General features: G+C 39.8%; 5 protein-coding genes across 5 annotated transcripts; 3 read left to right on the forward strand and 2 right to left on the reverse strand.

Annotated features, from left to right (window-relative positions):
- Window positions 1–922: 922 nt before the first annotated feature.
- LOC125771743 (probable chitinase 10) lies at window positions 923–3,435 on the reverse strand. The gene is made up of 3 exons (XM_049442691.1): window positions 2,454–3,435; window positions 2,273–2,384; window positions 923–2,181 (listed from the first exon to the last, which is right to left on the reverse strand). Exons 1-3 carry the CDS (start codon window positions 3,341–3,343, stop codon window positions 1,945–1,947), a joined length of 1,239 nt encoding a protein of 412 aa, XP_049298648.1. The 5' UTR covers window positions 3,344–3,435; the 3' UTR covers window positions 923–1,944.
- Window positions 3,436–3,767: 332 nt separating this feature from the next.
- On the forward strand, window positions 3,768–5,080 carry LOC125771750 (probable chitinase 10). Its single transcript, XM_049442699.1, has 2 exons — window positions 3,768–4,463; window positions 4,589–5,080. The coding sequence occupies exons 1-2, from the start codon at window positions 3,885–3,887 to the stop codon at window positions 4,871–4,873; spliced, it is 864 nt and encodes a 287-aa protein (XP_049298656.1). The 5' UTR covers window positions 3,768–3,884; the 3' UTR covers window positions 4,874–5,080.
- Window positions 5,081–8,137: 3,057 nt separating this feature from the next.
- Window positions 8,138–8,996, forward strand: LOC125771755 (peritrophin-1-like). The gene is made up of 2 exons (XM_049442704.1): window positions 8,138–8,775; window positions 8,859–8,996. The coding sequence occupies exons 1-2, from the start codon at window positions 8,186–8,188 to the stop codon at window positions 8,863–8,865; spliced, it is 597 nt and encodes a 198-aa protein (XP_049298661.1). The 5' UTR covers window positions 8,138–8,185; the 3' UTR covers window positions 8,866–8,996.
- A 218-nt stretch (window positions 8,997–9,214) lies between these two features.
- On the reverse strand, window positions 9,215–12,407 carry LOC125771741 (uncharacterized). Its single transcript, XM_049442688.1, has 3 exons — window positions 12,283–12,407; window positions 11,611–12,173; window positions 9,215–11,427 (listed from the first exon to the last, which is right to left on the reverse strand). The coding sequence occupies exons 1-3, from the start codon at window positions 12,287–12,289 to the stop codon at window positions 9,322–9,324; spliced, it is 2,676 nt and encodes an 891-aa protein (XP_049298645.1). The 5' UTR covers window positions 12,290–12,407; the 3' UTR covers window positions 9,215–9,321.
- A 28-nt stretch (window positions 12,408–12,435) lies between these two features.
- Window positions 12,436–14,202, forward strand: LOC125771756 (peritrophin-1-like). The gene is made up of 3 exons (XM_049442705.1): window positions 12,436–13,428; window positions 13,496–13,731; window positions 13,808–14,202. Exons 1-3 carry the CDS (start codon window positions 13,422–13,424, stop codon window positions 14,114–14,116), a joined length of 552 nt encoding a protein of 183 aa, XP_049298662.1. The 5' UTR covers window positions 12,436–13,421; the 3' UTR covers window positions 14,117–14,202.
- Window positions 14,203–14,719: the final 517 nt, after the last annotated feature.

Genomic DNA, 14,719 nt, shown 5'->3' on the forward strand with positions numbered 1-14,719 from the left:
CACTCAGCAGTATGCAGAATACAATTAGTATTATTTCTAGAAGTAAATAATAGCGATATTGTGCATTTCTTTGTCTGCATAGCTACACTACTAATGGAACCTACTGTTCATACTACACTCGAGATGGAGTAAAATGTAAGAAAAAGAACACTGAGCCCTGAATTGTTGTTCATAACTATATTTATACTTTTGCACTGACATTGTGAACCACTTGATTTGATTTTACTTACTGCGGTTACTGTCCATTTTAGACAAAGTTGATATGACGGAGATAAAAAACAACAACGAAATGATAATGATAATAAAACAAGTGAACATCATCAATAAGAATCAGTTACAATTTGATGCACTCTATCAAATTGTTCGATAACATTTAAAATGTTTGCTTGGTTTGGAAGCGTCTACCCGTTTTTCGAGGGACTAACTTTCTTTATGCAATTTTCTTTCAGATAACTTCAGTATCCGGATGGCACAAATCGAAGAAATGTATCTTGGAATAGAGTTTTATTCTAGTCGGCTTAGTAATATTGGACAAGTTGCATTGTTACATACCCTGGCCTGGTCGTATCAAGAATTATTTTACCACGTAGCAGGATAGTCAGTCCATGCTACGGGGGAATATATCTATGTTTTAATATTCAAACCTTTTTTTTCAAAGGTTGAGATAATTTACGATAAAGGTGATATAATATAGCATTGCGAATAAGTAACCATACTTAGAATAGAAGGACTTTTTAATAACGGATTCACAAAAGGTGAAAATTCAATTGTAAGGATTTTGTATTTTGCAATATTTTGCTTTAGATTTGGACTTAGAACTTGATGACAGGAAAGATCATTCACTCAGGTATAATATACAGTTGGTTTTCCGAAATCATCCAAAATATCGCTCATCTTCAGTAAAACTGCAGCTCTGCAACAAAGTCATAATATGTGCTAGGGTGCTGGTAAATATTTTTACCAAATTGTTTTGTACCCAAAACACATTTTGATGATGATAATTCTCATCTCACGCGTTAGTACAGCGTTGAGACGGACGAAATTATGTATGTGAAGGATATTTTATACACTAATGTACTCTTTCTCTCTTCTTGGCTTTACGACCTTACACAGGTCATGGTGGTCTATTTAGATTTACTAGAATTGTTTTTAAAAACGTGGGTAACGTTTCATATTCATGTAGAAGAACCCCAATCAGTTGCTGCAACCTGATTATATGTGTTTTCAGCCACAAATGGCTGTTGGCTGGCAAATGGCAGAATGGCTGTTTATTCGAATAATTTTGTCATATTGTGGACTAATGCATGGCTGCAACGATGTTATTATCGTCAGCAAGAAAAGCATCTGAAGATCGAAAGTATATTTTAATAAATAGTACCTTTATGGAATGCTGTGATGTTTCGAGATAGGAATTAAATTCGTAGCGTAACAAGTACGAAAGTAAGTAAGTAAGTAAGTAAGTAAGTAAGTAAGTAAGTAAGTAAGTAAGTAAGTAAGTAAGTAAGTAAGTAAGTAAGTAAGTAAGTAAGTAAGTAAGTAAGTAAGTAAGTAAGTAAGTAAGTAAGTAAGTAAGTAAGTAAGTAAGTAAGTAAGTAAGTAAGTAAGTAAGTAAGTAAGTAAGTAAGTAAGTAAGCAAGTAAGTAAGTAAGTAAATAAGTAAGTAAGTAAGTAAGTAAGTAAGTAAGTAAGTAAGTAAGTAAACTAATAATACGCTTATTAAATTTTTTATTTTATTCAATCAAAGTTAAATTAACTGCGGATTATGAACATAATGATCGCCAAACTCAGCAAACAAATCCACCAGAAAAATCAAACTAACGACCAAACTTGCAAAAAGCAAACTGATTCATCTGAATCAGCTGCTCGTTAGAGTGCTACAATTCCTATGAAAAAGTGCTGACGGTCGGCTGATACTCCAATGATTTGTGTAAGTTTTGTTACGAACTATTGTTTGTATTTGACGGACTGTTGGGCTTCTACACAGGAAACCATATCGGCAAGATTACACTGCTCGCGGTCCGGATCGAATAAAAGTCCGGGGGGACATTGTCTTACCCAAAGATTTCCATTTATGCAACGATAGTACACATCACACATGGTAGGATGGGGTATTTTGTCTAATTCATTTTCTCCAGTACATTGTAAAATGACAGATTCTGGTGGTGCAGGCAGTCGTTCGCGCTGTGATCGTAAAGTAATTTTCCAGTTAGTTTAAGTACAACGCATCAATCAAATTAAAGAGGATTAGCTTTTGCATCATAAAGATACTTACTTCGCAAGGATTTTCCGCATCGTCAACTACACACCATCCGTTTTCAGCTTCGTAGATGGTACCTGGTGCACATCGGCGCTCGACTGTAATGTTACCGATGCATATGAAATATCTGTAAGTAATTTGTGGAGATACGGTTATAAAAATAGCTTTCGACCAATTGTAGTTCTGTTTTGCTTACAATTGACAAGAATTTTGGCTTTCCAACGTAACTTGGTTTCCTTCGGGGTTGTTCCGACAAACAAAGTCTAAACATTCAGCTTGGTCAGGAGAATCACAAACAGAGAGGGTAGGATTAAAGTGTAATCCTGCTGGACAGGTTTCTGTTCGAATGTATTGTCTATTTTCACACATAATGTACATATTGCATTCACCAGGATACGCTAACTCCACTAATGAGTCTGACGTAAGTGCTGCACAAAGTGCAGCCAAATCTGCACCTTCTTCAACAGTAGTGGTTTCTATAGCTGCAGTAGAAGTCGTTTCATCGGTAGTGGTGATTGGTTGTGTCGTAGTATCTGCATCGCTGGTCGTAGCTGTTGTTGTCGTTTCAGGATTTTCTGTTGTCGTTTCTTCAGAGCTCGTTGTTGTAGTATCAGGATTTTCTGTTGTCGTTTCTTCAGAGCTCGTTGTTGTAGTATCAGGGTTTTGTGTCGTCGTTTCCTCAGAGCTCGTTGTTGTAGTATCAGGGTTTTGTGTTGTCGTTTCCTCAGAGCTTGTTGTAATTGTTGTTTCATCTGGGTTGCTCGTTGTTGTGTCCGGACAAGGTGGAGGTTCGATTTGACAATCCACATTCGTTTCATCGTCACATTCCTGCGTGTCAGGATTGTAGTACTGCCCAATCGGGCAGCACATTTTTACACCGACACCATTTAAGCATGCAACGTAGGTACTGCAATCAGTATCGCTTGGCTCCGTGGTCCACATCCGGGTAAAACTGCCTTGACAAGGCACGGTTACAGTTACGTCTGGGAAGCATTCTCTCAATTCTGGACAACTTTGGCCAAGTTTGACGATTACAGTCAATATTATCACCACCCTGTGCAACACACTGAACTTTCCAGAAACCATGTTGTTTGATGGCTACTAAAATAAGAACTAAGCTCAGCATTTCATACTGCCTCCAGCACAGCTGAACATATCGGTCAAAGATAAACCAAATACAGACTTGATAAGCATCAATGAACATTCAAAAATTCCATTGACCGACGTCTTTATCTTATCCATGGATTAACGAAATTCATTGCCACGAAACGAAAATCCCTAGTGCGACCAGCACCTGCTTAACACCACAATGGTGAAATAGGAAGGGTATTTCCTTCCGTTATATTCATGGCCATATCGGTGTAAAACACGATAATCACATTAGAAAAGAATGTAAACTAACTTTACAAACGGGTAAAACAAAAAACGTAATTTATACTTTATCATGTGACGGATCGATGGAGAGATTATTGTGTTGTAGAGCAGCGTATTGAAATACTCCCGAGCGTTTCGATTACGGATCATTTCCAGCAGTCAATCACGACGGACGGCTGTTGAGTGTTTTCTGTTTTCTGTACTGGAAGTTTTCTGTACTGCATTCGAGTGACTTTTACTTTCTTCTGGCACCATGAAGCGCTTGTGGCTAACCACAGTATTATTTGTCAGCTTGTTGTTGCGAGAAGCAGTGTCAAATCGTTGTGCTGGAGTGCCAGACGGCGTTTTTATAAATGATTTTACCGCATGTAACGCCTTCTTTACGTGTTTTCGTGGAGAAGCGTTTCCTGGCGTGTGTGTCGAGCCATTTTACTTTAACGAGGAAAAACAACTGTGTGACCATCCGTGGGAAGTTAAGTGCTTGATCTGTCCTCAAACTGAGGATCTTGTACCGACCTTTGTGCCTATCGAAGGCGAGTGCACATTTTATGCGCTTTGTATTCAAGGAATCGGTACGCTTCGAGAATGTGACAATGGACTTAAATTTGATGCAGTGCAAGGAAATTGCGATCTGGCTGAAAACGTCCAGTGTGATGCAGGAATTTGTCCAAGTAACGTGAATCCAAGTATACCGACATCAGTACCGCACCCAACTGACTGTTCGAGATATTACATTTGTCTCAATAACGAGGCTACCGAGCAGCAATGTGCTCCAACGTTACTTTTTAATCCAGAGACTAGATTTTGCGATTTCGAAGAAAATGTCGAATGTGTAAGTACAGACAACAATTTTTCCACAGTTGCTTCCAATTTACTCATCGTTTGGTTTATATATCATATACTTTGTCATATAACTTTCCTTAATATGGCCTGGCCTAATTTTTTCATACCTTACAGCAAGACGGAGTGCCTGCACCTACTTCATGTCCACCAAGTGGAATTCATCTCATCGGAAATCCATTGGATTGCGTTTCTTACTTTGTGTGCCTGGACGGAGCGAAAAGTGGCGATGCTATAAGTTGTGCTCCGGGTTTGATCTTCGACTTAACTGGTGCGGTCTGCCGTCTGCCAAATGAAGAGTCAGTCTGTGCTGATGGTTCGGATCCTCTGTTACCTCCACCTACACCTCCACCTGCACCACCACCACCACCACCTGTTGTTCCGTCGGTTAACCAACGTTAAAAATGTGATGCAAAGTGTTTTGTTCAATTTTTTTTAACAAATTTGAGATAACAGAAATTTAAGTAACATATTTTTGAATAATAATTGCTTATGGAATGATTCATACAAAAACATTGAAGTGTAAATAAACAAAACAAAGAATTTCTATGCAATTCACAGCATTAATCTGCAATATGGATGACAGAATTAAAGGATGTAAACAGTTAGATTGGTATGATGACACATCGCTTGGTACACATACAAATATTTCTGCCTTGTTGACACTAAACTGTGGTTTAGTAACAGTAGAAGATTTTTACTCTTGAAACTAATATGTACCCTCACAAAAAAAGGCTTAAATGATTCATTTGTTAAGGGCTAATGATTCAGTTCCACACGACAGGACCGGGTACAAACATCCATTAAACTAATGGACAAACTGCACGCGTTTGTCCATGAGAAATAACCCATTTCGAATGAAGGTAATTCCAAAATCATGAGTGTTATTCCATTTCAACTGCACGCGATCCCAATCCAGCTCTTCAAAATCCCAAATCGGTTCCCAAAGTCAAATCCCAAAGTTGATCCCAACTGGCTCGAGAAACGGTATATCCATAAACTTAAGTTCTTTGTTTTTTGGTTGCAAAGGTTGCTGAAACATATTTCAACCTGTTTATTCGTGGTTCTACCGATTCTAGTTTATAAAAGTTAAAATGCAATAGGCCTGGCTTAATGAACTCAATAACTATGTTTTATTTTGTCATATCGTTAAAAATCGTCGCACAGCGCCAATGACATAACTTCAGGTTGCGGATGTGAGTCACTGTGTTTTCGGTAAATGTTTTTTTTTTACTGTGGGTCATAAAATTGCACCCTTATAAATTGTTTGCTATGTTGGTTATAAGTTTTCTACATATAAATTAAGTTGTATAGAAGGTATGCCACAGTACTACACGATCGACTTGTCTCATTCGTAGAAAAGATAGGTAGAAAAATAGTTGAGATAATGGATTGGATGATCGCGACTCTCGATGGTACGTGGTTTAGAAGGGCTCCACTAGCAGGTTAAGATTTCGAAGGTGTGATTGTAGCACCTGATTAATCAGTAAGTAAAAAGATGGATAATATACTCTAAATTGGAGTAGAACATTTACACCAAGACTGCAATATTCACATGCTGTAGGTGTAATATAATTATAGTACAAAGCTATCCGTATAAGGATATTGGGTTACCACACAAACCTAGTTTTACCTCTAAAAATATGTTTTGTAACGAGCGTTTTCCAGTGGACATTTTTTATGTTTAGTCTTCACATAACAAATATTTACTTGAGATTCTTGACATTTATTGCAGAAAAAATTTAATAGCTTACCGGAAAACATTTGAATTAATATCCTTGTCGGTAAGAAAACTCTTCAAAAGCTGTAGCAGTAGAAACAATTTTCCTGAGATTTAACGCATCCTACCTGATTCTAGATTAAATTTGAGTAGCGAAGGAATTAAGCGGATGTAAACTCCCGCTGTGTTTGTTGGGGTTTGTTGGTCCGTGTGCCAAACTTTGATCCAGCGATCTTGACTTCATTTCAATTGTTGCTGCTAGTTCACGGTGCATGATTTAAGTATTTTTTCTTCTTTTTTGGCACTAAAACTGCAAAATACATGATATTTCTCGATTTTTTACGTTTCAGTAGTGTTCAAAATTATTCGTCCTTCAAAAATGAGTATGCCTACTTGATATGATAATAATTCTCAAAACCCCATCAATACGGCCAGGCCATTTTATATGAATAAAAAAAGTTATCAAAACCGGAGCAGGAAAGAACGGATAACATTTGCCGGAGGTCTCGTAGCGAAAAGCGAAAAATATTTAAAACCCTATTCTCGTACCTGCCGAATATACAGCGAAAATTTCATGCAAATCAGTGCAGCCGTTTCGGAACAGTTGCAACACTGTGACACGGGAATTTTGTATATACTATGTAGTACTATATACGTAGTAATACAACACGAATATCTATACTAGGAAGCTGATTGAAAGCATAGACATTTGTTTCATCATCCATCGTATTCGAATTTTATCTGCAATTTGTCGTACAACTTTTGTTTTCTTCTTTATTAAGATCATCTATGAAGTTTCTATGTAATTTATTGTACTTCTTATACCTGATGTCGTAGCTACGATTTAAATGGATAAAAAGACACTAAATACTGTTTTCTGATGAATTTGAAGTTTTCATGTTGCTAATCGTTTTCAGTCGAGGGAAAAGCATGATGCGACATTAATTGTATAGTCTGAAGGTATGCGCCGTTGTGTAAAATTTTAAATCGTAATTTTTGTTCTTTCGACTGATGTTGACCCAAAGATTTTATATTAGCAAACCGTAGGGCAAAGCTTTTTTCAAACTATTGTATTGTTTCAGTAGTGTTGTTTATGTATTAATATTAAGATCGCAAAAAGTAGTGGTTAGCTAACGGCTAAATTTTGCTGTGTGCATACCATATGTTCTGTACTAATTATGCTTAGTAGTTCATTTGAAGTTGTTTCATTTTATTTTCAATATTAACCTATAATACAATTTAGCTGTTCCGATTTTTCGGAATAGGTGTGTATAATGTTTTTTGTTGTTGTTTTACAGTTAGTTGATGTAAGTATATAAATACGCATTATGCCTAAGCTTACGAAAAACGCAATAAGTCATAGTATTCTCCGAGGAGAACCCAATTGTAATCAAATATGTTGCAATGTGTTGAAGTATGTAATTACAAAGGTGATTCATATGCTCCCCATTCATCCTCTGCCATTTATAGATTGGAGTTTGACCTAATGAGTCAATGAATCGTACGAGGCATAACAGTGAGTATGTAACTAAAATCGAATGATTGAAATTAGATGATGTTCCAGAATCAAAACAATCAAATATGTCGCTCATCGTATTAAGTAATTTTGAACACGGGATGAGATTTTCATTTTCGTACAATCACCGTCCTATTTACACGCCAGAATTTCATGCCAGGCTTGGTGTAAAAATGCAACGTAAGGATTACAACACATTTTATAGCATAAAAGTTTGTGTGCATGATTAACTATTGATAAGATAGGGGATTAACAATGGATACAGGAACTGGCAATGGATGCCATCAAATCGTACAGCGCAAATACTGGATGATATCTCTGGAAATAGCAGTAATGGCGATGGCTTTGATTTAAAAAAAAAACACGCAGTGGATGTTCATGTTTGTATAAAAGTTAACGCCGCCAAGGTAGGCATCATTAGTAGCGCTGGTGCTTTGATTTGTCTCACAACGTTGTGCAAAACAATATCAAAATCAAAATGTTTAAAATGTGGTACCATATCATCGTAGTGTGTACTGTTGTGTTTACCTTTGCTGTCACGACTTATGCACAGCGCGATCCTTGTGCGGGCATTCCCGATGGAATGTTCGTCAATGATTTCACGAGCTGCGAAAGCTATTTCTTGTGCCTCGGTGGTGTTCCTACGCAAGCCCACTGTCCACCCGGGTTTTACTTCAACGAGGCGCAGCAACTGTGTGATTTTCCGCAGAATGTATTCTGTCACGTGTGCAACCAGCAGACCGGTGTGCAGCTGTTTCCACATCCGACGAATTGCAATCAGTTTATCACATGCTCGAGCGGAATTTCCTTCGTGGGAAATTGCAAACCAGGCGAAACGTACGACGTAGTGCTGCAAGCATGCAAGAGTGAAATGCGCGTTGACTGTGACCGCCTACGCTGTCCGGAAGTAGACAATCCAAATATTGTCGTATTCATTCCGGGTTTCCAGTCATGCGATGAATACTTCTTGTGTCAAGCTGGGACACCAATTCAACGATTCTGCGCTCCCGGATTGCATTGGAATCGAGTAATTGAACGTTGTGACTTTCCTGAGTTGGCTCAGTGTCCGTAAGTATTTCCGCACGAAATCACGCACCGTCCAGGGTGTTAGCTTGCTTACTAATGACATTTCTTCTGTTGTTACTTTGCAGATTATGAAAAAATATATCTAGGATTTAGCATGTTTAGTTAGTAAGCAAAGATAAAAATATGTATACGTTCTACATACATATTTTGCTGAACCGAGGTATTATGTTTGGCACTCTCGAAAAATAAAATATAAGTGATCTTGTTGTTGATAATTACATGTATGCGTTGTTTTTTATGGTGTAATATAGTGCTTAGTGTTCCAATTTCAAAGTAAAGCTGAATAACATTCAATGAATGGTAATTTTGTTTAATCAAAACTAGGTTTGTGATAAGGTTTGCCCGATTATTTTTAATATTGCGTAATGGCATCGGTTTGAATAATCGATGTTCTTACGACAGGGTTATGAATTTCGGATGATTTTTTCGGATAAGCACAACCTTTAACAATTACTATCTTCAATCAGATTTAAGAAATAGTGGCATTTAATGTGACATTCCTGCTGACGAAGCTAAATGAAAACGTTACTATTTGGCTGAAGAGGGGCAGTTCACATTGAATGGATGATCGCAGAACTCCCTTTCCTGGTTCCAGTACTGATTAGGTGGACATTGCATGACGTGCAACGTGCCCCACACACAGCGGTAGAACCTCGTGCAGTCCGGGTGAGGGTGGTAAAACGTTTGATCGGATGGGCAATGAGGTGGAGTACCAGGAAGGCCGGGTGTTGGTGCAGGAGTTGGCACAGGAGTAGGTGCCGGAGTTGGTACAGGAGTTGGCACAGGAGTAGGTTGCGGAGTCGGGATAGGTGTAGTAGTTGTTATAACTGTTGGAGAGGGCGAAGGAGCAGTTGGTATGGGAGATGGAGCTGGTGTTGGGCCCACAGTTGGAATGGGTGTTGGTGCTGTGGGTACTTCCGATGGTGCAGTAGGAACAGTGGCTGTCACAGTAGGAGCAGTAGGAACGGTTGGTCCAACTGTTGGAACGGTTGGATCGTCTCCTTCCGTAGCGGGTGGAGTAGGAGCTGTGGGTATGGGTTCTGTTGGAGGGCCTACCGTGGGTGGTGTTGGAACCGTTGGTCCTGTCGGTGCCGGTGTCGCATCACCCGGTCCGGCAGTAGGAGGAGTGACAAGGTCTAGAGCACATATTGAGACTTCTGGTCTGTTGCACTGGCTAGTTACTACATCAAATATAAGATTGGGACCGCAGCTGAGTGGAAATGCTTGACCTTCGACGCAAAGGTAATACATGTTGCAATCAAGTGGATGAGGCACATTGACGGTGCCAGTTGCAGGGCAACCGAATAAGGGCGTTAAGTTCGGTGGTGGCGTTGGAGGCGTAGGGATATCTCCGGGGTTTATTGGAGGTGTCGGATTCGAGATGCAGGTTGACGACCCAATAGATCCACATTTGGTTGTGTAAATATCAAATATTTCGCCGGCTGCGCAATTTCGGTCCAGAGCTTGGTTGTCCATACACATATAGTATCGGTTGCAGTCTTGCGGATGTGGCAAATAAGATATTCCGACATTATTAGCACAAGGGTTAACCGCAGGTGGCGGTGGTGGGGGATATGGTTCCATTGCTGGTTCATCCAGTATGCATGTGGAAGTTTGCTCTGGTCCGCAAGCAGATTGATAGATATCGAAAATTTGACCAGCTGTGCATGATCGATCGATGGATTGCGCATCCATGCACATGTAATACAACGTACAATCACTAGGATGTGGCTTATAAACAATACCTTTGTTATTGTCACAAGGATTAATGTCCAGGATACATGTGGAAGACTGTTGCGGACCGCAAGATGTTAGGTAGACATCGAACACCTGACCGGTTGGGCATGTTCGCTCGATGGATTGCGTGTCCATACACATGTAGTACCGCAAGCAATCGATTGCATGAGGTTTGTAGGTGACACCATTATTGTTTCGGCAGGGATTGTTAGGGTTAGAGGGAGCTGGTGCTGGTGCAGGTGGTGCAGGGTTTGGAGCCGGCGCTGGCGGCGGTGGTGGTTGTGGTGCCGGGGCGACATCACGAATGCACGTCGAATGCTGCGCAGGACCGCAACTACTTGAAACAATGTCGAATATTTGGTTTCCGGGGCAAGTACTTTCGAAGCTCTGCGTTAGCACACAGGTAAAATATTGCTTACAGTTTGAAGGATCGGGTACTAAATTGACTCCTTCATTATTTGCACATGGATTAATGAACGGTTTCGGATCAGAGATTGAGGGAGTGTCGTATGCACAGACTGCTTTGCTTGCGTCCATACAACGGTTCGTTGTAATATCGTATCGTTCGTGCGGAGAGCACTGAATTTCGTAAACTTCATCAAAGATGCACAAGAGGTACTTCGAGCAGTTATTTGGATAGGCGACGGTGTTTAAACCATAGCCTGTGCCATCACAAAGCGATTTGAAGTTAAGCAAACATTCCGCTTCGCCGGTCTCCAAGCACAGTTTAGTTTTTCGATCAAAGGATTTGCCGGCGGGACAGGACATTTCGTATGCCACGGAATTAAGACACATAATATAGGAATTACAGTTGTTTGGAAGGGGCTCAAAGGTCATTCCACTGTTGTTTTGGCACAATGCGCCACTGGATGCTTGACTTGTTTCAAGTAGGACAGGCTGGAAATGACAAGGGATGGGTTAGGGTTAGATTAGGAACTTGGTATTTATAATGATGAAGGGATATTTACGAAAAGCAATAATGGAACGAATATTTACAAAGCATTCTGAGGTGTTTATTTACAGTGAATTTTATTCGATTATAAAGACCATTTGGGTTCTAATTATTCATTACTGACTTACAGCACTTGGACATGGAACCACACTTTCGAGATCACACACGTTTAGCTGCGGATTAAATCGGGTTTGTTCTGGGCATCGTTGTTGAATTCCTTGTCCACCTACACAGATGTAGTAGTTTCGGCAATCACTCAAATCAGGTATGAACGTTGGATTTTGTGGATCATCCACTGCAGGACATTCAATACAATCGACTGCCGACTGTAAGTTGCATTGTTGCATAATTTTATCAAACATCGTACCCGGTGGACAAACACGCTCAAACTGATTTCCTTCGATACATTGAACGAATCTAGTGCAGGAACCGATTATTGGGAAGTTTGCTATACCAGTCGCAGGACAAGTGACACATGCTGTTCGATCACCATAATCGCACATTTGTTTGGGTTGGCTGAAAATAAATGGTTCTACACATTCAAATGCAAAGGCTTGCCCATTAACGCAGGTATAATAGCGCCAACAATCTGTTTCATGGGGCACGAACTGATAGTTTGGCACTCCTAGGCAGGGGTTTGTCTGCGATTGAACCTTTGCGCATCCCACGAGGAATAGCGCCAGTACTAATCCTGAAGATACATAACGAAACAAAAATGAAACCATACATTAGCATCAATTTTTCCTGCCAACATCGCACTGATCACTCCGGTAGAATGAGCAAAGAATCACGTCACTCACTTATCATATTGTACAGCACTTAGTCGTATGTTATGATTGTCTCCTTAAATTAATGAACAGGTAGACTGCTTCGAGAATGTTATCACCACGGTGCCACTGTTTCTAGAAAATAGCTGCCCGTACAAGCCCAACCATCTCTTTTATAGAAGGTATACGTAGGCTACCACGGAGGCTACGCAAAACATGTCAATGTAGAAGGATAAAAAAGGTGCACATTAGATAAAACAGTGGGTAAAAAATGTGTTTCTTATCTACGGCGCCAGATTTCAGGTTCAGCGTACGCTGCTGTATAAAGTGATATCGTATGTTTAAACGTTTGTAAAAATGTTATCATTAGTAATTAATCAATTATGGCAGTCGTCGTAGCACAACAAATACAACTAAAGTCTAGGAGAGACACTTTTGTATCGTTTTAACCCGATACACCCAGGATTGATTTCAAGCGTGCAGATAAAATACGATTCTTATTTTCATACTTATGCGCGGATGGTGCGAACTATTCATGCCACAAGAATTTGGAATGACACATAGCCTTGTCCTTGATAGTGTTGTTTGATAAGGAAATATGTCTATACGGTTTGTGTTAATTTTCGATTACATAGATTGATGAGCCCTCATTTTATATTTCCTTAAATGATATGGCATTTAATGGAATCAAAATCATAAGACGCTCTATGTTGTAAAACTGGTCTTCGTCACGGTGTTGTTCTGGAACTAGGGAATTGATAAGAGTTATAAATCAATTTTATTTCAGTAAATCTACAACAACACTGAAACGCACCGATCGTTGGATGGAATGCTTAAAATTTGCACTAAAATCGATATAAGATACTACTCGCTAAAATGAATGGAGCTGTTTCGACACTACGTGATACCGATAACTGAAAAGTCCCTACGAGAAATGACAGTACAAAGGTATTGCTTTGAAAGTTATCTACAGTTACGAGTCAGAAGCATTTAGCAGTTGTAAAAAAAATAGCGCACATGATGTTTTGAGCAATTTATCATGATGACACCACGATAGGCCGCCAGGTTTCATATAAAGTGTGTTGAAAATTGCAAATAAATCGTAATTGTACGTTGGAACGCTGGCAACAACGTTGTTTTGTTTCGCCCAAAATAAAACATTGAAGATCACTATGAAAGGTGAGTTTAACTATTAGGATTGCACACACAGAGGAAGAAAATTATAAAGTTCACACGATGTTTACAGAATATTTGCTCCTCGTAATATTTCTCACCGTGGCCAATATTGTAGCATGTGCTGTAGTTCAGCAAAGAAACGAACCACTTTGCATGCCAGAAGACGATTACTTTGCTGCCGGCCCAGAATGCTATAACTTTTATTCCTGTCGCAATGGTGTACTAGACCTCATCGAGTGTCCCGCTGGATTGCTGTGGAATGATGACATTTCACGATGTGACGAGGCAGAGAATGTACAATGTCAGGTAAATCTCCAAAACCACTCGGCACAAATTTTATCTGCTAGTTTTCATGCTACTTAAATGTATTGAACATTTACAGGATGAAGGGACAACAGTCGCTACATTACCACCGTCTACGGAAGCTCCAACACTACCGCCAACGACATCAGCTCCGTCCAATACCTTCATGCCAGAAGTGGAAGGAGCATTGCCAATACTTTTTCCCGGATCAGAATGTCCACCGAATATACGGGCATTCCTGCTACATGCTAGCGATTGTCGGCGATTTTTTTACTGCTTGTACGGTATCCAATATCCACAAACTTGTCCATTTTTGGAAACTTTCAACTTTGTCGTTGGTCATTGCGTACCCCGGGAGCAAACGTTTTGTTTTCCTGGTAGCGTTTAGTGGGTAAGATATCTAGCTGCATAGATTTAAATATAATCGAAATGTTTCAGGTTTAGAAAATAAAAACAATGTTATAGTTCTACATACTACTGGCCGTATGTTAGCATTTAATGCTGCAGCAGTTTTTTTTATTAATAGAATAAAATACGGATTTTGTTATATGATGCTTATATGTACATTCAATGGTGTATCTAACGGCAGGTGGAATAGGTGGTCGCCTATGGTCCCGTTGGACAAAGGGTCCCCGAAAACGAAAGTGTTTGACAATGTTGGTATCAGAAGAAAGGTTGGCTCACTCGTTAATACGTTGTTGTGGCACCTGGAAACAAACAATGCAACCTCCCTCCCGAATTCCTTTGCACTCCCAAGCCAACGTCTGCGGGGTTTTTAGGCCCCAAGGTTCAGTTAGGATCCATAAAAATGAGGTAGGGGTTTGTCAATGAGGGCCTAACTGTCATCCGGCTTGGGGCCTCCAAGAAGCTTGATCCGGCCCAGTATGCATTTAGTATGAATGGGCTACTAAATTGGTGTACTTAATTATGGACGAGCAACTAACTGCACAAAAACCACTCCATTGTGTTAGTGTAGATCACATTGTCGCTC

This window comes from Anopheles funestus, chromosome 3RL, assembly GCF_943734845.2.
Source record: "Anopheles funestus chromosome 3RL, idAnoFuneDA-416_04, whole genome shotgun sequence".
NCBI classification, from domain to species: Eukaryota; Metazoa; Arthropoda; class Insecta; order Diptera; family Culicidae; genus Anopheles; species Anopheles funestus.

What these genes read in the sequence shown, in the direction of transcription:
- LOC125771743 (XM_049442691.1), bottom strand. Translation starts at nt 3,343, where the DNA reads ATGGTTTCTGGAAAGTTCAGTGTGTTGCACAGGGTGGTGATAATATTG. An exon ending in AGCCAAAATTCTTGTCAATT is followed by an intron (nt 2,385 to 2,453) that starts GTAAGCAAAACA and finishes AATTACTTACAG; the next exon opens with ATATTTCATATGCATCGGTA. An exon ending in ATGCGGAAAATCCTTGCGAA is followed by an intron (nt 2,182 to 2,272) that starts GTAAGTATCTTT and finishes TTACGATCACAG; the next exon opens with CGCGAACGACTGCCTGCACC.
- LOC125771750 (XM_049442699.1), top strand. Translation starts at nt 3,885, where the DNA reads ATGAAGCGCTTGTGGCTAACCACAGTATTATTTGTCAGCTTGTTGTTG. An exon ending in TCGAAGAAAATGTCGAATGT is followed by an intron (nt 4,464 to 4,588) that starts GTAAGTACAGAC and finishes CATACCTTACAG; the next exon opens with CAAGACGGAGTGCCTGCACC.
- LOC125771755 (XM_049442704.1), top strand. Translation starts at nt 8,186, where the DNA reads ATGTTTAAAATGTGGTACCATATCATCGTAGTGTGTACTGTTGTGTTT.
- LOC125771741 (XM_049442688.1), bottom strand. An exon ending in TGGTTCCATGTCCAAGTGCT is followed by an intron (nt 11,428 to 11,610) that starts GTAAGTCAGTAA and finishes TGTCATTTCCAG; the next exon opens with CCTGTCCTACTTGAAACAAG.
- LOC125771756 (XM_049442705.1), top strand. An exon ending in CAGAGAATGTACAATGTCAG is followed by an intron (nt 13,732 to 13,807) that starts GTAAATCTCCAA and finishes GAACATTTACAG; the next exon opens with GATGAAGGGACAACAGTCGC.